A 22,920-nucleotide genomic window follows, 5' to 3' on the forward strand; every position below is an offset into this window, starting at 1 on the left:
GTCAGTCCAAGTTCCTTAACACAATATGTGCAACTACATTTATCAAGCAGGTACCTACCTACCATAAAATTTGAATGAAAGAAAAACTACTGGGTCAGTAGGCAGTATCTTCTTGTAGGAGTCAGGATATAATTTTGCAAGTTGCAATATAAAAAAAAAATTTAATTCAAATTTTGTGGCGACATGTCCTGTCACCATAAATGATGTAAATAAGTACATAATTGTATTGCAAATAGTAAATTTTTCGTTTTGTTGGCAAGCCCATAAAAAATTGTTACTATGTATTAATAAATGTATCTGTTTGAAAAAGGTGGATACAAAATAAATTTGTAATTTTTCCAATGATGTCTTTTGCTGTGTAGTTCGTGCGGTCGCCTAAAAATGTGTACCTCTGTCAAAAAGTGCCTTTGTCCTCGTCTGTTTTCAAGCCTCGGCTGCGCCTCGGCCACATAATTCAGATTCGAACAAAAAAGATGCACTTTTTGGCCTTGATGCACAAATAACTCTTTTGAACTCGCTACCTTCAAAAAGACATTTCGCGGCGGTAACAGACAACCGCGAACGTCGATTTCGCGCACTAGTGCTTCAAAATCATCCAAAAAGCATTCACCTTTTTGAGCATTTTGAAAATAATTTGACTTAATAATAATAAACTCTGTGGAAGTTGTTCTCAAGATCACTGAATGTGCGTGCAGAGAAGAAAGAGGGTTTTGTAATTTTTTTTAAACAACTCTTGCCTATTCTCTTAGATATGCCCTTATTCCGTAATCGGATCATTTCTTCTAAGTTCTTTTACTTCCGTAAATCTTGTACAACATCAAAAGGTGAAAACTTTTCTTCTTTCTAACAGGCATCTGTGGAAGTTGCCTACAAAAGCACTCTGACTGTTGTATGTGCAGAGGCGGAAAGAGCTGATTTTTTGACAATCGTTGCCTATTTTATTAGATGTGCTTTATTTTGTTTTTGGGTCATTTTCTCCACCTAAGTTTTTTTTTTCACTTCAGTATGGTAGTCAATGTATTTAGCGAGTCTAGGACAATGTGAGACCTGTCGGCGGATTATGTAACCCTTGACCATCGGCGGAATTTACAAAGCCCGTCACGAAAGAGTGTAGCCCATGTTCCCATCGCGATTTCAATCGGAGTGAACCCATCTGGCCCGGGGCTCGTGCAAGTGGGTCGGGGCAGCACATACGAAGCCGCCGCGTATGGAAAACTTCAACTTTCTTCCACATAATGATGAGTCTACAACGTCGGTTATTAATTATGACTTTGCGCTTCTTATGTAACGGCGACATGATAAACGTTCGCTAACTAGGTAAAAGTATTGAGCCAACGCGAAAAATCGAGTGTACGCGATCGAGCCGCCGCCATAAATTACCAATTATTTATTGGCGCTTGTGCGGAAAAATTCGTCGCGGTGGACCGTTAAGGGCATGTTGCCCAACTGTAATTATTGTGTTCTCCTCGACCATTTACGTCGCAATTCCCGTATTCACGGTAAAAACGCATGCCGCGCATAATGTACAATTACGGGTCGGATGCATTATTCAGGGAATGTCGATTGTGGAGACGCTAGAGCGGGTTTCGATTTTGATTCAAATATTCCATGGGCGCTGTTTATCTAATGAAGTTTCATTATGCGCAAACAATACGTGAAGAGATCATCGCAGTCGTCTTCAAATGATTGTGTCTGCTTTCTCTGCGCCCTGGGCTATCGTAAGTCAGCCGGTTCAACGATTTTATGGACCTCAAATGGTCATACTGCACACGCGATTAAGCTGGCGGTTCGTCGCCCGACCTGGCGTCGGAGTCTCCGCGGAAAGCGCGTCCTTTCGGCGGAATTCACCGGAAACCCGAGACCGATGCGTGATAAATCGCTTAGTGCCCACGCGATTTTGTAATTCTAAGCGAAATTACACTCCCACCGGACTCATGCGATGAATAATAACATAATAAAATGGTCGGGTTTTTTGGGAATTTTTTCCGGCGTGCAGACCGGTAATTTGGAGCTATTAGTGCTGCTACTTGATTTCGCCCATGGGGCATGTTTAGCCCCCGCATATTTTCGCTCTCCGCGACAAGCAAAATAACTTGAATTGTGCTAATTGTCAAAATAACGGCGGGGTAATTAATATCGGTCCGGTTGACACCCGCCGCATAAATCTGGCTTATTGTGCATACTTTAATGGCCCGATACGTATGTAAATGACGGTGGGCGTGTTCATTGTTGGAGTAATTGTTTAAGTTATTCCGTTAGATTTGCGAGCAGATATATCCTCGAAATGCATCGTGGGAACACTTTCTATCGGATAATCAATTTGTTGTAAAGGAGAACGGGACAGAATCTGGTACACACCATCGTCGCTCATTACACGTCGTAATCCCGACTTAATTTATTATTTATATGGTCATCAATCAGCCATTTTCGCGTAATCACCTCAATTACCACCGGAGACTTCTCGCCAAATTGAAACGCCAAATTTGGGCGACCTAACGAGATGCCCAACATTTCAATCCGCCGCTAACTTCATCCGATTTAATTACGTCTTTTTGGGGAAAGAGCGATTTACATAAACGCCGCGTGCTGCAAAAAATCACAATTATTTTGAAATCTGCCGACACTTCGTGACGCAAAAATCAAGAGTAATTACATCAGTTCGAAATGGACCTGTTGATCTAAATTGGGTCGAGTCTGAATAATTACCGAGAAGTGTCGCGCGATGAAAGTCAACAACACTGCGCTGCACAAGAGTGCTAATCAGATTTTCCTGCATCCGCAGGGACGCTTTTCCGTGCTCTTCGTAAATTGCACAAGTTATTATGCAAAGCATTTTAATAACGCAATTACATTATTCAAATATTTGTGTGCTGCAACATGATGGCCGATTTACGACAACTGGTTCGATCTTATCTGGGGAAAAATGACCGCCTAGCCGACTGCATGAGTCCTGCTGAAACGTAAATTCCGTTTTTCAGGTGCGTGACAAGTCCCGGACTAAAACGAATGCCATTTAGCATGCAATTATCCGTTTAAACGGGATCACACTGTGCACTTGAAGCAAAACTGCGATCATCTCATGTCCGCATTTTACGACTTGCCAACACGTAGATAAGTACATTAGATGTAATGACTTGATAAATTCAATTGCGTGCCTCTGATCCTTCGTTTCCTGCAAAAATCGGAGCTTTACGGCGTGCGTGATAACTTTTACGGACGATTAAATCTCGCAGACAATATTTCCAAGTGGGTGGAAGTCTTTTCAACACTTGGCCTGCAATTTTTACCAGAATTCGCGGCCGTGATCGCGTCTAATCGACTTTTATTGTTCTTGCGTCCACTCAAGTGTCGTCTGGACGTTGATTAACGAATGGAACTCAACATATCATACGATAATTAATGACCGTTTTTCTGCCAGAAGGTTTTCTTTATCTGCACTAGATACAAGTACTTTTGCGCCGACAGAAGCCGTACCATATATCAATTAAATTAATAATTACGCGAATTACGCGAAAATAAATAATCATTGAACAGGTAAAGTGTGACAATTTATTTGTTTCCTGCGCAAGATGCAGATAATTTAAAATGACCATAAAACAATGTAAATCATTGAACACCTGTTAATTACGATAACTAAAAATTACAGTTAATAAATCGCGCAACTTTATAGCTTCATTAAATTAAGATTTTAAATGCGCAATCGCATTTTTTTAGAGAAGAATGAAAACACGTTATGTCATGAGTGTGAGGCGACGAGGGCATAAATCAGGACTGTTACGTGTTTCCACACACATCTCTGAGGAATTAGTATTCCACCCTGCCACCAATTAATCTAATTTAAACAGGTATGCGAGGCCTTTACTTATGAATCACCGGATTAACGGAAAACGTAGGAAAATCAAATTAATGCAGCAAACACACACGCAAAAATCCTTGGCTCTATGCAAATTCCTCCAAAAAACGCCGAACTCCTCGGGCAATAATTAATATTGCATGTGCGCTCCAGCGATGGCCTACTTCGGCACCAGGAGTCGGGACAAAGACGCCACAATTAAATCGCCGTTTGGCGATTTGGGTTGGGCAATAACATAAAGGTTTACACACGATCGTGTTCATTAGGTGGTGCAACTTGGACCCAACCAACCGAGACCCGCAACCTGCAATAAACAAAGGAGTGATACGGCGGAGTGAGTTATTTCCGATTTTTCGCACAGGAGAAAACGGCGATGAAGTCTTCAGGGGGACTTTTACTTTTAGCTCGTCTAGACGATCTATCGGTTTCAGCCTGAAATCTCCAACTAATTGTACCGATTTCCTTTTAGGGGTCCGCGCGAGAGTTGCGACAGTAATTATTTAAATGTAAACAATGATTGCTTGTTTCAGGTCCACAAAGAAATAGAAAGTCATGCCCGATGCGGGACTTCATGAAAGATGCATGGAACTGTTTGTTTTGTTGCGCCGGATCTCCCTTCTGAGTGGTAGGACAGGTGGGGTGAAGTTCGCGACTTCGAGTACCGCGGACGTCATCGATGAGATGTTTCAATGGAGTCCAATCAGGCCGCACAAAGACGGCTTAATGTCAGGCAACATAAATAAAAATGAACCGCCCGCCCATTACAACAATCGATAAAGGAACCACGAGCATATTTTATAAAGACATTAATTTGACAATTTCAGACTTCTTATTGGTGGAGGGTCTGGAGCGTTGCGATTTATTACATCGAACAACAACACTTGAGGCTAGAAAAATTCTTCGTGGTGCGTGGGAGGTCCGATAGAAACGAATGATCGCAGTTTGCGATCTGTCAGGATAAACCATCAATCACCGAGTCATAGGTTATGTAAAATTTTTAGTCATTCAGTAAAAATTATCATACCTACTCGGAATCTGGAAAAGTACTTGCGCAACACGAAGAAAACTGGCGGCCGTGACCCCGTACGAGGAAGTGTGAAAAATCAAGGTTCGTAGAAATTGTGGAGGGACAAATCGGAAGAAGTTGGTAGATCCTGTTCGGTGAGGAAAACAACTTTGGGAGTCTGAAGGTTCCGGGTGTTCAAGGAAACCTGGCTGGTAGATTTTCAGTTATGTAAACAAAACAATCACGATTGCATAAAGCGTCGAAGAACGGGTATGCAAAAATGAGTAGAGTGGCATCAGGAATGGACGTGTGGAAGCAAGTGAAGCCAATTAAGCAATTTTATTGGTAATATGTATCGTAAAAAGTAAACATGGTGGCGTAACTTTTATTAGCAATGAGTAATCCGCGAAGACAAACGGCAAATATTTCAGCCTTTCAGCGAATAGTTGCATATTAAGACTTGTTTATGCAAATTCGCGGATTTACGCGGATGTCAGCAGAAAAGTGCTGACAAAAAATGACTTTCCAACAACGGTACGTTCTCGGATTATCTCATCAATCTCGGGTTATCGGCGGGATTCAGCGTTACGTAAGGCAAAAGTGTTAAAACATAGGTGATTTTGTCGGTGTTGCGCAATGGCTGCAATTTGCAACTTGCGTCTCTGTCTGGCGCACCGGTAAGGCACGTTACTGGGTGAAGGAAACATTTTAGAAACTGAAAGTGTTGAGCGGCGATCGCGTTGGTGTACAAGACTGTGCCCCCCAGCTAAAGAGGCGAGTTGCCAGAATAGGACCGGTTCTGTAATATTATAATCAATCTAATGGATTTTATTATCACCCCCCGTGGCCCGCGTCTACGTCGCGCGAAGGACTGTCCTCTAATTTATGGAAATTAGGCTCGGCGCGTATCTGAACCGAAAGTGATACCTCGATTCGTTTCACCCACGGATAGAGTTCAACATCTCGGTTTTTAATTGGCAACAAACGCAATAATGAGAGTAGAAAGCGAGGGCAAGAGCCCTGACACCGCGCGGAGATGTGTACCATCGAGTTGCGACGGGCGATTTCTTCAGGAAAAAAGTCGAAATTTCAAGAACGCGCCGAGGCGACCGATTCAACTCATTTCTCCCGTTATTGAAACCGCTAAATGCGATATCGATATAACGATTAGCTAATCAAAACTGAGATTGTTCACCATATCGAGATAATTTATTCGTCGGTGCGAATTAGTTAAGAACGAGTTTTCAAATCCATTTTACATCAAGGTCACTGGAACTGGACGGAAAGACGTGCAAAAACCCAAAGCTATTCGCATTTCTTTATCTGCCATCGGCGGCGAGCTTTCAAAGCTCGGCGCGCTATCGATGGCCGTCCAGTAAAGGATCGATGAAAGGACGATCCATCAAAAAGCGCCCGAGACAACACGGGTGCAATTAAGCGACTGCGAAGTAGGACAAGTCAGTCTTCCTTCGATCGATAAAGTGGTCGACCTCGCATGTAAAACCTGTGATTTTGGCAACACTGATTGATTCGGGATTGTTTATTGCACCGTTAAGGAGGTTAACACGGCATATTCATTTAGATGGAGCGATACGGGACGGGTTTTGTTGACCAATTCTTGCACCGATCGGAAACTTGCGCTCGGAAACGGCTTTTCGATCGGTGATAATTTGCATACATTAAGGGCGGTTTCGCAACCGGTCACAACAGTCCTTGTCACGAGGATATCGCCTTACGAAATTTCACGTTCGCCGAATTCGCCAGGAAATTCCAAGTCACAATATATTTAGCGAGTTTTGATTTATCGAGATGTGAAGCAATTTCAGTTTTTGCACGGGAGTGGTTACAAGGATGACGCTAAGAGAAATTTTTTTAATACTACTCGATTTAAAAAAGCTCTTTAATAATTACGTACAGCAGGAATTTATAGATCTTCCTCGTCATTTGCCAATAAGACCAACTTAATTGAATCCATTTAGCTGCGGTCCACGCGGCCGGAATCGATGAAGCTTTATTTATATCCTCTCTCAGAATATCGCTTCAGACAGGCTTTATTAATCCATTTTTATTTAAAGTCCGCTCAAAATAAATTATTCAATGATTTTTAAAATTATGCGTGGTGAGTCACTTTACTTTATTACCTGGACAAAATCCTGTTATTTATAACCCTCCAACTCTCAGGCGGATGGAGACAGCTTCATCTCGTCTTTTATGAATTTGTGAAACTCGTTTTTTTGATCAGCAACATTTTTCTTGTACAAAATCGATTCAAATCGAGTCAAAAATTAAGTTCTTGGCTCAGATAGTTCATAGAATTTGGCATAAAACTCTTGGGGACTCAAAATTTGATTGATTTTTGAAAAACTTCCATTTATACCGACAAAACTTGGTAGATGAAGAAAGAAGATAACTGATACTGGAGCAAGTCGTTGCGGCAAGTTTTTTTGTTAATAATAAGATGTGATTGTTGCTGCAGAAAATCCTTCGTTCCGTGATTGCCTTCGGAAATTAGAGCTTGATCAAGCAGAGGAAATTGTAAAGAAGAAATAAGAGTAGCAGACTCGTTGGAATCTTATTTGATAACAACCTGTTGCAAGAACTAGTAGTATTAAAGAAAGCAACTAACCGTGCACAGAAAAGCTCCGAGCTTTCCACAATACCCAGGAAGACATTTTACAAACGGATTATTTTTGTTCTGTTCGTTACGCAGGACACATTAATTAGTAAGTAATAACAAGTTTTCTTTGTAATTATTATTGATTGAAATGAAATAAATTCACCGCAGCTTAGTTGGAGTGTCGATATAACAGAAATCTCATTAAAGTGTCTATAGTGCAGTTATTACGCTGGAGACATGTGTGTAGAAACCTTCAGTCTGGCCAACAGCTCTATTACTCAGCATGTGTGCATTATTTTAGCGAACAAAGTGTAGGTCATTAATATTAATAAAATTGTTTTGGAGCAATTTCACCGATTATTTTCAATTTGGGAGCGTTCGTTAGAAATCGTTGTCCAGCTGTTCAATTTGGTTCGACGAAATTTCTCCAAAAACCCTGAAACCGTCGGAATTTCGTCGAAAATGTCATAAATTTTAATCGTAACGGCGACACAACATCGTGAATCTTGAGACCCTGTTGAAATGCAGACCATGCATTAAGCTGTCATTTCATTGTGTCATCGTCCAACGGAAGAATCTTCTACATTACGCAAAATCTATTTTTTGCCGGATTCCATTTCCTCATTCTGATATAATCGCCGTTCGAGGTCAGATGCAATTCTAATCACATTTCTGAACAAATCGTGGATGCGTCTGGAATTAATTAGAGCGTCCTTCGGCTGCACCATTTCCCTAAGGACTGTTTTCCTTCTGATATTAATTATAAGGTGGGAAGTCTGTTATTAGTAATTAATGAATGCTTAAGGTAACAAACTGATTAGCACAGTGTTATTACATACGAGAGATTAAATCTGACACGTTTGACACGCTGTGGTTTCAAAGCTGGCCTTCCTGCAAACTAGAGTATTCAGGCTGGCGGCAAAAATCGAAGAATTCATGCCAATCGAAAATCCAGCAGGAGTCGCCCGGCAGGACTGGGACAACGAGCCTGCTGCATTGTTAATGAGCGCAATTAAAGCCATTTTAATTGACGGGTGAGCGCTGCGACGCCATTTTGAAATTGCCGCGCTGGTATGAAGGCATAATGATATACATTTTAGATCGGCTGTTTATTAATTTATGTGTTTCGCAGATAACTGGAATGATCTTATAAGAAATGTTTAAAAACTCTTATTTATTCGTTATTTATTCAAACTGATTTTTGTTATAAATATTTATGCTCCCGATCAGTATGAATTATTCAAATGTAATAACGGCATAATTAGCGACCTTAATTATTTACCAAACATTACACACCGTCGGACTTTACGATGGTAATGGAACCCATCGGGTGGGCGGCCCGCCTAACGAACCCAATTACACCGAACAAGACGTCTAACGATCATTCAATAAATGCACTCTGAACCGCTCTTTAGCAGTAATTGACCCATCACCGACCGAGATAAAAGATACACACGTCCAACCGTGGCATTCCTGCTATTCCTCATCAACACACTCGACTTCACACAATGCAACGCGTCAATATGCATATCCGTGTGGACGATTAAAGCCATAAAAATACGAAACATAAATATTCAAATCACTAATATCACCTCAATCGTAATTCATAATTAATTACAACGAAATGTGTCAGCCATAAAATACAAAATACTAATTGGGCAGAGTTTTTTCACGAGACTAAACGCATTTTCTTCACAATGCTTCGACCTGAGCATCATTGGTATTTTTGTACATCTTCACTTTTATTATCCGTAATTTACGACCCAGTGGCGTAACGTTCAATACCCAGGACGATGACATAAGAGTGTGTATAAATATCCGCATATCTTTTTTATAGAAAAATATCTTAAAAGGGAAATCTTCATTTTTTTCTTTAGTTTTTGAACTTGGACGTGAAATCAAATACATATAAAAAAAAATTATATACAGGGTGTATCTGAAATACGTGTGTTAATTTTAACCATTGGAAGAACTCGCCATTTTACGAAACTTTTCTCTATAACATTTTGCAAAATTCGCTTCCCAAGATTTTTTGCCCCCCAATTTTTACCAAACGAGTCGTTTTTTAATTTTAGTAATTTAATTTTTTTCTATAACAATTTAACTTTTTTAATAAGGCTCACTTCCTGACACAAGAGAAAATGTTCGCCTTTACCCATAGGCGGGTATACATTTTGCTGGTTAATTTATTCCAAATATTAAATCAATTTGTAACGCTTTTTCGTACAAAATTCAAATAGAAAAAACGTTTCATTTAACAAGCATTGTTACGTGTCAAAATTAACAGACGCATTTTAGATACACCCTGTATTTTTTAATTGAGCGATTTCTTCTACCAAAGATTTTACTTTTTCAACAGCTCAGGATGTATCGTCAAATACTTTTCAATTCTTATAATTGATGGAAGCATCTACAAGTCTATAAATCTTTATGTTTGAACAATAGTTGTGTAAATACTCTGGTAAAGAAGCTTATTCAACTTGGTTGTTTATCGTGGTCATAAGGAAGTGATGTTTAAATACCTTAATAATAAAGTTTACAAAATTCATTAATCAAGATCTTTACACTCTTAGGTGTCCTTATTTCAAATAGGATTTCTTTTCTCAACATATTTTGTTATTTTGTTTAATTAAAAACACAAAATGAATTTCGGGTAAAATACTTGGTAGTGCTTCGTTATCACTTTCACTTATTTTATGTAAATAATTGTAAAAGAAATTGGCACACTTCAATATGATGACAACTTTTGACTTTTAGCTGGTTACCTAAGCTACGCAATGGCAGAAGAAAATTAATACCACCTATAACGGATGTTTTTTAAAATTTGGCGTCCAAGTTGTGTTTTTAATCTGCACTTTGAAAAAAAATCTGTGTTTTAACAGGAGTGGTGCATTCACAATCGACTCTCCAACGCCAACTTCGACGCCAAATTAAAAAAAACACCCTTTATATAGTCTACTCACAAATCAAAGATCCACCACCTGTTGCCTCGTGTTGGTTAAACAATAAATATCCCTATACTTCTACATAAAATGCATTCACGTTGTTTTGGCATAATGGGAAGCCTTGGAAATTTTGCATTTCTTTTGGCAGTAAAGCTGACTTGACTGTTGAATTAGGTTATGTTTTTTTAAGTTTGAGGTTATAAACAGCGTCAATGTCTAGTACATTGTTGTCAGTTGTTCTAGTATACAACAGAAGAATACTCAGACATCGCAGGAAATTCAGCAACATGTTATGTTCATTTTGATAGATCCGCATGTCAGGCACGTTAGTGACGGAAAAAGAATAAAAAAAAAAAACTGTCAACAGTGTTGCCTTGTGTAAATTAGGGTAATAATTTTATTTTGAGCGACAATGATGTTGCAAACAATTATGTATGCAACTTGTGTATAATGTACTTTTTATGGGTGAGATAACACTGGCTGCACTCATGCGTGTAAACTTCCCACTTATAAAAAAAAAAGTAGTTTCATAAATAATTATTCTATTAGTGTATTCGAGTATGCAATAGCACACGCTCCTTATTGTTTTTTTAATTTAATTTCCGATAAAAAATACATAAAAATACATCTCCCCTTGTGAAAAACTTGAAACTGTTTGCCGACACTTAGCCTCTTTGTTGTCTCGTAATTACCAAATTTAGAGTGACTCAGAAAGCTGCACTATCCATATTTCATATTTGTCCTTATTTGCTGCAGCTCTTGAATACACAATTGCTCTTAATATTCTGTCCGAGTGCAAGAACAAGCCACCGTCTGCGGTAAATTGGAAATACAACGCAATTTTGCCCACTTTAATTCCAGCAGTAGGTGAACGCACCGCTTACTTTCCACCCGGAGCCGATCCATTAACACGGCTTTTCCGAAGAGCTCGAAGGTTAATGGCTTCATCTGGCGTTTTTTGTCTAATTTGGCGTCGCAGGGGGGCCGACCCCCTCGGACCCGCGGTTACGCTACTGCATCAATCAAATCGCCTTAATTACGTCTTTAGCTCCGGCCCGATCCGGGCAAATTTATGTCTCCGCAAATCAGTCGGTATCATGCCCGCGAATTTTATGCCTCGTTAATTAACGTCCGGAGGTATGGGGTCAGTTTTTATGCGCGGCGCGCACCGTGTTCCTTTCTTGTAGAGCCAGCCGTGGACACCGGTCTCGGAGTAATTACCTGTGCAATTGTCTAGTAGATTAGAGTTTACGATCTTTAGTAACGAGACAGGTAGCACGCCGCGGAGGCCTTGTTGGCTGTCGCGCCGACCGCGGACTCAACTTTACGACCTCATCTCCGAGACCGCGTCCATACCAAGAAATACGACCCCCGGGACACCTTCTGACTTATCGCCCGTCGGAGACGACACTGCGCGCCGCAGCTTCGGCGGAGGACCCACAGATGGCGGACGGATACTCTCCAATTTAAAGCAGCTTTATTTATAGGCGAATCAATTCCGAGCGCGGCAATTGTTCGATACCTCCTCCGGCTTTCAGCGCGCAATTCCTGCAACGAAAAATCGAAAACTTGCACCGACTCTATTAACGCGCGATCGAGTCATCGCCGCCAACAGCGGAACGGAATCAACGAAGAAGCTGATGTGTGGCTCCGAGGAAGCAATATTTTATGGGATTCTTGACGTATGGTCATAACATATCTTCTGGTATGCGTTTACGATTTTTTTCCGCTTAATGCGAGTTGCATTCTTCTGCAAGGTTTCGCTTGCAAAAGATGCTCTCCGGCGCACCAACAATTACTTAATTATAATAATTTGGAGGAACCGGCCCCGATTCCTCTAAATAATTTATTCAAATGCCGTCGATAACAAGCAAAAAACCGAACGAAGGATAAATAATGTAGCGGAAGTGTTGGAGACGTCATCAGGACGAAATTATAAATCTAGATGGAAATGAGCGTCACTTGCGTAACGTCTCATGTGGAGGACGAAGTGTTTTTTTTAAGAATTATCAATAGCGTCACGTGTTTCGCCCATCGACCCGAAATAGTTAAATCCATAATCGCGATAATCCATAAAACGTGTCCGCATCACGCAACCGAAAATGCGAAGGCGTTTTATCTGATCGATCTGCCAACAGCTGACATGCCCTCTGTGGACCTGTTATACCGTCACGAAGGACCACCACGTCATTAAATCACCAACGGTGACGCTCTTGATCAATACCTGAACTCAGATCCGGATCATATGGTGGAATATCCAGCTTTCCAAAGTTTTCGCGGATGTTTGGCTTTGCAATTTAGACTGTTTGCACTATTACAGTAGTTACTAAGAGTTGTTTGCGATGGTTGGATAATAGGAGAGCCGCGGGTCAAGTTTTCTATTTGGCGATGACAAACGGTGCGGTTTGCTACTTTTGCATAAAGAAGCGGAAGAATTCGCAGAATTTAGAAACACCCTCGCCTCGAGTGTTATTTATGTATTTATGTGGGGTTTTTCTGGTCGAGTGAAATTTACAAATTTTCGCAATTAATTAAGATTCAAAGTGTAAATCACGGCGAGTAAAAGTCTCAGGTGTTTTGGATGACCCCTGACCCAATATCGCAAGATAATTAGCAGTCGGCACTTGATGACAAAGCGTGGGTCGCAACTTTTCCTCCGGATCGCGCTCAGGCCGCAAATCTGCCATTATCCGGGCAATATCTCGCTAATAAGCCACCGGAGCGCAATTTAATCGGCTTATGGGCCACTTATCGCTTTTTCCTACCACGCTAACACCAATGTACGGCGCTTAATTCAATGTTGTCAAATAAGAACCCACACAAATACCGCGACTACACTATTGGCTCAGCAAATAGCGTCTGATCTCAGAGTTAACTAACCGTCTGCGTTGTGGTAAGTCAACTGTCCACCCACGCCGGCAGAAGCCGCCAAGCCCCCGACCGGAGGCACTCGCGAAAAATCCAGAAAAACGCACACAAAAAAACGCATACATACCGTCTAGTCCGGGAGTCCGGAGCGGCCACGCTGCAACTGGCGCTTTTCAGGTGGAAAACTGCCGGGAAAACCTGCCGAAGTCAGCTGAAGCTCGAAAGCGACCGTTCGAAAGTGGAGCAGGAGACGAACTACCACAAAACTTTCTCCGTGACCTCGGCGCTAGCGCAACACCCGACGAAGAGGGCGGCAGCGTCGCGACGCTCCGGAGCGAGACAGAACGTCGGTGACGTCACTGATCGATGCTTCCACTATGACGTCATTGGGTGTGAGACGGTGACGTCAGAATGACGTCGAGGGTCATTATTTCGAGTGCGGCGCGACGCCCATCCTATTAATATCGGCGCTTTGCGTCACGACGCGCTCCACGCTATCCGAGTTTCTTCCGTACACACCGGCCCGGATTTTCTGGTGGTGCGTTTTCGCACCCGGAGGTTCCACAAATCCGGCGATTATTTCGACGAAATTTATGAAATTGTGTGTGTTCGATTTGTAATTCAAATGAAGACGAATAAAATTATAGGAGACGGATTTCGCTTCGAAATCCATTGTGATAAATCGAACGGTGCCCACTCGCGTCTCGCTTATCGGAACGGCTTAAAATACGGATTCTCGTGACCGAGAATTCGGCCAAGTTGACGCTAATAATAATATTGTGAGTGGCGTACTTTACGCAGCACGTGAATATAAATGGGGTTCTGTCAATAAGCCAGAGCGAGTTTTCCGCAAGCGAAAGTGGCCACGAGACATTTCCTGGCAGCGTCCCCAGACAAGTCACATGGACTCGGATCGGGTGAATCATGGAAACTGGTAAACAAGGAAGTGTAACGATTGTGACACTTTTGGCCCGGCAATCTCATCAAGTGCTGACAAGACAACACCACAATTAAAATGTACCATTCAAGGTTAATTAAAAAAAATCTGTTAAAAACGGGCCATAAATAGCGCGCCCGGCCAAGGACAATATGCGGCGACAATTCTGGAAGATTTATTCGGGTTTCAGATCTCATTGCTACCAACACTATAAAACGGCAACATAATGGTGAAACAGCGCTCGGGAGCTGTTAATGCTCGAAAAACGAGAATTTACTGTCAATTAAATATTATTTAATGCGAGGGATGTCGGTACACCTGTAGGAAGTTTTCGATAAATTGGCGGATGCTATTATTACCGATGGAAATTTGTCGCGGAGGAAGTTTCAAATTATGCACCTATCCAGTAAACGTGTTTGTCCTTATTAGCCGATTAAAATGGTGAACAAACGGTTTGCTGCTATCGCGCGTAGACCAACCACATGTTCGCGGTTTATGTTTTTTACGCCCGATCTGATGTTATGACATCTCATGCTGATACGTTATTAACCCAAAACACAGACTGGCAGTTTTTTCCCAACGACTGTAGAATTTGCATCAGAAAAAATGCGTCATGGTGCGAAAACGTGTTTCGTAATGGCGCTACAGCATCTTCGGGCATCAGGTTGCAGGAAACGGAAACCACACTGCAGTATCTGACAAAAGTCGCTCAGCCGACAGGAAGTAATAAAGTAATGAATAATATTTTGATGGGGTATTTACTTTATTAGAACAATAAAGTGGTTCTTGCAAACAAATGAAAACCTTGTAATGATATCTAAAAGCGGATGTTCGCATATCAAACACGATTAATCTTCCAAATATTTTTATGTTTTTAAGGCATGCCAATTTATTTTTCAAGTAAGACCTCGTTCATTTCCAAAAAGAAATTAATTTTTTTATACCGAGAATGAGAGATTGTTAAAGATTAAAAAAGAGACATTTAATTAGAATGTTTGACCAGGGGCAACGATTTAAAGTTTAAAAGCACCTTTACATTTTTTTTCTGAAATTTTACATTTGTTAGGTTAGACCAATTTGTAGTGAAAAAATAAATGCCTGTAAAAAATACCCATTTTCAGTTAAAACTTCCATTTTAATAAATTATTCCTGCTTGTTTCGATTAACCAACATAATATGTTTTAAATTAGTAAAAGTTTTAAATTACGTCAGGTTAGAATTGGAAAATGATTAGATTTTTTAAATCGTTCACATTTCTGACAACTGAGCAAATTGTGAATGCTGAAATTTCATTGAAAGCTCTCCCTGAGAGATTAATTCTGATCGCATTAATTACTTAAGAACTTTTTTATATTCACGTTCTTGGCGCCCTGTACAACGACATTTGTTTGGTAAAAGCTGCAGTGTTTTGATCGAAGCTTTCAGGAAGTTTTTAAAAAGTCACAGGCAAAGTTATTTGTGGATTTGTGGAATTTTTAGAAACAGGTTGTCTCGCTTTTTCATTTGTTGACGTCAGCGGTTACTACGGAGCTTTGGATAAAACAGTCCGAAATTCTTTCCTAAAATATCTGCGTTCATTAATCTTTAAGCAACAATGTAATTCCTGCTGCAGCATCTTGTTTTTATGATTGTATTATTTTTAGCTTTGTAATTAATTATGAAAATAAGTTAAGCAACGAGGTCCTTAATTAGGAAAAACTTTGTTTCTTCTACAACTCCCAAATTTATTTCTATTTATTGTCTTCTGTTGCAAATGACCTAAATATTTAATAAAATTCTTAATAAACATTGTAATTAATCATTATTTTCTTATTGGATGAATTTTGCCCACATTAAAAGCGTTCAAAAAAATTCGTTAACGTATGGCGTAGCTGCAACAGCTGTTAAAGTTTTTGCATGTGAAACGTCATTTATTCCACTGTATGAGCTGTATAAAACAGCTCTCTTTAGAACCAACCGATAAGAGTTTTCCTGGTTTTCTTACTGGTTTTTATTTTAAATTAATAAATAAATAATGCCTCTAATGGAAATGTCCAAGCCTACTAACCAGAAAAACAACTTGCGTTTATAAAAGAAAGATAAAACTACGGCCTGCGTGACTACACTTTTTTTTTTGAACGCTCGTTACCTATGCAAACTTGCAATAAAATATTGTGAAATAAAAAAAATATATCTTTATTGAACAAAATCTGTTCAACATTTTGTAACATATTTTATCGACTTTAATTGTAATAAGAATATCTGAGAAAAATATATAACTCCTCTACCTACCTTGAGACTTCACATCTTGTTAATTTTGTCTACACATAAACGCTTAATTTACTGTTGTTGGATGGTGAGATTGCAAATTTATAAATTATAAAGCAGAAACGATACATTTGCAAAAATTTACATGAATTAAAAAAATCTATAATTTTTCCATTAAGTATAAAATTGTAAAAATAAAATTTCATTTTAATTTTAAACAACATTTGATGGTGTTACAATCCTTTTAATGACTTACTCTGTGCTTGTCCCAGAAACTTCTACGGAAACCTGTAAAAGCGGGAAACAGTTTCCGGTAATTAGCATTTTATATTCACAGCTTCGAATTTGAATAAATTAATTTAATAAAATCACTTTTTAGGTCATTTGCACTTGCTCTATATAAAAACTGAACTGTTAAATAAATCTGATTGATAATTAAAGCGTTACGTAGTTTTCGACATTGACAAGTTAATTGTCTCATTATAAAAATCTATTCAGTTTAGATCACTGTTAATCGAAATCGAAAAAATTTAAAAAAGTTGGGATTTTCTCTCGTGTGTTAGAAACCGAGAGTAGAACAGCCTAACCCGCCCGTTCAGGTCGTGCCGCCACCTCTGCCCACAAGAAACTTGTTTAAGTTTAGATTACCTCTTAATATCCCGGAGCCCGAAGAGAGTTTTTCGAACGACTGAAGGGGCTTGTGGCACGGCAATAATAATTGCAAATAGCTCGTTCAATTTACAAGGCAATCAAATTTAGTTTAATTACTGACAAGTTTATAAATTTCAGCGGCCATATAAAGTTGCTAATTAGATTAATGTGAATCAATATAATCATAAATTATGAGCAGCTTTACAAGTTACGGCTTAGAACGTCTGCCTACGTGAAAGAATAAAGCTGTTTTTAGACATCCTTCGATCACATAACAGGTGGTTTATTCTTGACAACGGGAGATATTTTAGGGATTCCCCATCAAAGGAAAAACCTTGTCGAATGAGAATAACGTGGAAGGTTTCCGGATTGTGGTCCCATCAGCTGTGGTCGAGTATTTTTGTAGACGGATATTATTTCGGGATACCCGATTGTGTTATAATTACACAGGAAAAAACCTACGGAACTAGATTAACCCACAACTACAGACAATAACAATATTTACATTTTATTTTCTAAGAAATTTACTCTTCATATTATTTGCTCTTTGTCGTAGGTAAATACATTTCCCATCTAACTGAATTTATTAACCACATATTTTCCATCATTTATTAAAAATTATATTTTTCCTCTGTAGCACCCCACAATATTTATTTTTTAATTTAATAACTATGATATTTATATGTACTCTCTTCATCAAAAAAATAATATCAGGTGAATAACTGCTAAAAGCAATTATTTTTTTCGAGAGGATTTCCCTTGTTATTCAACGTGGAAACGCTGCAAGCATTCGGGGCACTTTCCCAGATTCCGCATTATTATCGGAAATTTTTGCATTGTAAATCAAAAATGTTATGTAATTATGTTATCAATACAAATAATTTCGTTTTTTTTTTTAAATTAAAAAATTTGTAGCATTTGAAATTTCGATTTTATTGCTTGATAATTTAGAAAGAATACATACATTTTATTGCAGTTAATTCAGTCACCTTTTTGTTGCATACAGCACAGCAAAGCTTTAGATAATGTGTCACAAATATAAAAAAAATATTCCTGAAGGATAGTTACACATGATAAAACACACATTTTGGACATACCTATTTATTTATTATTTATTTAATTCACTTGTGCTTATTTATACTTAGTTCTTCAAATTTGCTGAAATTGATTGTCACCAAGATGCTACAACCTTTTCTTAAGAAATACTGTGCTTTGTATTACATAAAATAAATTATTACATTTTTCTTATCTTCTGTTTGAACCATATGAAGAATTTAAAAGAAATTACTTAAATAACTTAAATACACACAATTCAGTACCAATTTACTTAAAGTTGGAAAGAGCAATCCTATTTTTTTTCCTGCAATCTCAGTGTTCACGAATTGGATGAGTGCCTTAATTCAATTCCTGCTGCTCTGTTATACCTGTTACCTCTGTTATATTATGATTTAGTAATATTATTTATTAAATTATTGTTATCTGCTTCCATTTACTACTTTCTTAGACGACAAACTTCTTTGTACTTAGCTATTGAAAAATAATTAAACTTTTATGTAAAATCCTGCGTCTGTCGCATTAAATAAAACCATGTATTCTTATTTTCAACTTTGAAGAACAGTATTATTGACACATTATGTACAGACATGAATTTAAATATATTTTTTTTAATATACACATACATTTTCAGTTAAAATTTGTAGACTTGTAGTTAAGTTTAGTAAAACCGGAAGTCAGTCTTGTCTGCCTGAATCCTGAAAGAAAATTGGTGTCATTTCCGGATAAATTAATAAACCTAAATACGACTAACCCAGTACCCTACCAGGTCGATTAAAGTTGGATAAAGCAGCTTTAAATTTTTTCCTGCAGCTTTTAAGTGTACGGAAAGTGGGTACACCGTAATCTGTTTCCTGCTACACTATCGTTCATGGCAGAAACCACCCTATTTTTAATATATTTTTAAATTTATATTTTATTAATTATTTAATTTATCGTCATTTATTTCCATTTGATTTTTTTATTAATCGGAAAATCATTTTTGATTTGGCTGTTGCAAAATATACAAATATTAGTAATACGAGTATGTATTACATACTATGAATTAGAAGATAATTTCTCATATTTCTTTTTTGAAATATACGAACAAGTCTAAATAATTTTTTTTATAAACAATTATTCCTTGTAAGCATTACTGAATAATAACTCGAATAATAAGCGTAGTGAAATCGGAATCGAATTTTTTCTACGTGAATGGTCAACGTGTGAAGAAAATTGGAGTCATTTCCGGAGGATTCAATCAATTTAATTGCGGCTAATCGAGGACTGATTAAAGGAGAAGTAATTGTGTGTATCAGGAATTCAGGACAATAGCACCTATCCTGAATCATGTTTTGATTCGGGTTTGGCGTTCCAGCGGCAGTTGTGCAACTGAGACCTGAATATTTTATTCATTATAAAAGTTCGATTTTGACACGAAACCCGGTTACAAAAACAGCTGTGAGAATATAGGTCAAAGTTGTGTAGGGGAAAATCCGGGTAGAGACGACGGCGAGACGGAGCGAGATATCCGGTTGTAGCAGGAAAATACTTTTACTGAAGTGAAAAATGAAAAAAAAAATGTAAAAAGCGGATTGCGTTAATTCAGGCGGCGACGATTTTGTCGTTTCACAATTTCGATGGCACTTGCTCAACCGGTAAAAGTTCTAATCGATCGTGTTAGTTCTGAAAAAGCGTTATGTCTTTGGCAGACGTGTTGTACGTACACTTGTTCTGGAGATGGAAGTTATAAGCGGGCGAGTTGTTGTTGGAGTCTGTGTGCGTCTGCTGAGGCGCGCTAAAGTGCTGCTGCTGAAGCCTGAAGTGATGCCGGACAGTCGGAGGACCTGAGCGCATCTCGTAACGGTTGCATCGCAGCAATCCTCTAAACTAGTCTCTAGTCCACATGCATAAACAACGAAAACGACTGGACAACATCGAAGGATAACACAGACGGACTAGTGAGCAACTACCCAAACATCCAAGTCACCTGGCGAGTCCCGGAGCGGCAACTCCGGCGAGTTGGTAGAAGAGCGCGCGCCTTCCTTCTTTTCAGGCGAATCCACTGCGAACGACAGTATCTTCATAAAAGCATAGTCGAGAGATGATCACAGCACTGGAAGCTCACTAAAGCTCACTAAAGCGCGACTGGGGCAGGTTCGGTCCGCTCTGCACTCTTGCACTCCTGCACTTGTAGCACTTGCCGATGTCGCGGTCCAACTTCTTGCGAGATACGCACGCGACTGTCTTCGAGAGCGGCCGCCGTCACTCTATATCCCTGCCACTCTCAATCGGCCCATTATAAAACCGCTGTTCGCGCTCCTGCTGACGTCATTACCGCAGTGATGTCATCGCCGATCGATCCCGCTAGCACTGCCGTTGCCGCCCCTGCTCGCCGCGCCGCCAACGGTGACGTCATTGTTGCGCCGTCACGGTTGTGACGTCGTGGGCGACGCGACCGGCGCCGGCTCGGCCGCCCATCGATTTTAGCGCCGCCGGAACCGGGGACTCACCACGCTCCTGCATCCTACTCAACAACGCTGCGGTCGCTCTACCTGATGCGGACCTTCCTGCTGATTCAGGAGCAATCCCCGGCTCACGGTGGGACTCTCCGCAGTCGAGCAAAAAACTTACTCACTATAATAAACTACACAACCAGAACGTAAATCCGGCAAGATATCCTGATATCTACGTGCTTTCCTCGGAATCTGGTTTATTTCCTCTCCACCTGGATCAAACAAAAAACATTTCACTTCATCGTACTTGATCTCAAAATCTTCATTACAAGTCCAAAAATGAACAATATGTACTCGAGTGTTCCTGTTATCTCGGCGAAGTAAAGGATAGCGCAACCTCTCCTCGCGTGTGAGGAAGATGGCAAAATTCTGTATTCACCCCTGCGTAAAGTCAGATACAAAAGAGAAGTTGGCAGATCATGATAATAAATAAAGCTGTAAATTTTAAAATAAAAAGGTTTTAACTTCAAGCGGTCGAAAATTGCGCTTTTGTAACCGGACTTGAAACAATTGAAATCCTAGGAGTTGAAATGTCTACAGGCGGCTCGACCGAGTCAAATGTAAGGTCATTTGAGACGAAATATTTAATAATTAAATTATTCCTATTACAAAAAAGCCTCTAAAAAGGTGAAATTATTATTCAATATTTAACTGGTGCCACTGTGGTGTAACACGAGTCAAAATCAAAAATAGCAAGATGGCCGTTCACCGTCAAAACTAAACTTTAGACTTGAGTAGATTTTACTAATATTATTGAACCTTCAACTACTAATAATATTGCAACAAGAGAATTAGAAATTACTCGTGCCTTAAAATTTGAAAATTGTAAGTTTGAAAATGGGCATTTTACTGTTACTGCAGCAAAAAAAAAAAATGAGTTCATGTCCGATTGTTGCGACCTCGACTTCGCCTCGGTGTTCAGTCTCTGGGCTTAGCACCAAAAGACTCACTTCTACTCTTAATGATCTACTACGGGGTGATCAAGAATTACTGAGTCTGTTGGTAACAATGAAATTTGGCAAATTTAAAATTTACCAACGAAGGTTCATTTTTGTAATAGTATAAACATAACCTGCATAACCAAGAATGTTTTTAATGTCATCTCAAGTTAAAAAATCCGGTCAGTGCGTGGTCAGTGCCTATTACTACACAAAAATCACCAGTATTTTCAATTGTTTCATTGCCAACAGACTCAGTCATTGTTGATCACGCTGTATTTTCTTTCATTTTTTCCTACTTGTTCGTGCCTCATTGTGTATCTTTGTAGTATGCTAGAGAGACAAAACTATTATCAGATGTCTACTCACAACGGGTACAACAAAGAAAATCGATATTAACTTTTTTTACAGCTTGTAAATTAACCACATATTTCTCATTTGCAATCGATAATATAGATGATCGACAAGTAATGGAATTTAATATTCTCCAGCTCCGAGTACACATTTAAACTTGTTTCGAGTAGGTAAAATTAGCAGGAAAATTAAATAGAGGAAAAATTATCCTGTGTTTAAGACAGTTGTTTATAGCAATTTTGGGTATTTTATTTAAATCACAGTTTGATAATATCACAGCGGCGGTAAAACCTGCCGCAGCTGGTATTCACAGAGCAGTTATATGATTCGAATGAAGCAAGGAAAAACTATCCTGCAGGATTTCTTTTTACAACAGTTTTTTACATTGATTGGTACAAATTTAATCTCTCAGAAAATTGAATCTTAACTGTCTTATTATCATCTCACACCACTAAAAATAAATTCTTTGAATTGTTAATGAGTCATATTTGACTAACTAAAAAATTAAGTAACATCAGTTAAATACTGAACAGAAAAAAATTAACTCAGATACTTTACAAAATTAAAAAACACTTGTCGCGTCTTTGTCATATCTCGAAGTAAAAATTTTTCCGTTTTTTTATCAAACTCTTTGAGGAGAGTTCTCTCCGTCTTGTTGTGAAATTATTTTGTCTCTCGAATATTTTAGCGTCTGCGTTACAGAAGAAAAAACTCTTCAGCATTCCTTCACTTTTTTATTCTTACCTGGATTTTACAAGCTAATTCGTTAACAATTCTTTCATAAAAACTGTGTTTATGCAACTTTTTAGAAGCGATTTTGAGATTAAAGAGAAATATTACGACTTCGCAAAACTTGTTTTCTTAAGAGTTTTTTTTTTGTAGTACAACATAAAAGTTACATTTAGAATGATTTACATGATAAAATTTCAAAACCGTGTAATCTGTAGCTGAGAGGT

General features: G+C 38.9%; 1 protein-coding gene across 1 annotated transcript in view; it reads right to left on the reverse strand.

Annotated features, from left to right (window-relative positions):
• Hr38 (Hormone receptor-like in 38) overlaps positions 1 to 20,436 on the reverse strand; it is a 35,971-nt gene extending 15,535 nt beyond the window's left edge. Inside the window, exon 1 of the mRNA XM_069047437.1 lies at positions 19,884 to 20,436. Within this exon, the coding sequence (XP_068903538.1) occupies positions 19,884 to 20,013 (130 nt within the window). The 5' untranslated portion in view covers positions 20,014 to 20,436. The remainder of the gene's footprint in view (positions 1 to 19,883) is intronic.
• Between the last annotated feature and the right edge of the window lie 2,484 nt (positions 20,437 to 22,920).

This window comes from Tenebrio molitor, chromosome 5 (assembly GCF_963966145.1).
Source record: "Tenebrio molitor chromosome 5, icTenMoli1.1, whole genome shotgun sequence".
Classification (NCBI taxonomy): Eukaryota; Metazoa; Arthropoda; class Insecta; order Coleoptera; family Tenebrionidae; genus Tenebrio; species Tenebrio molitor.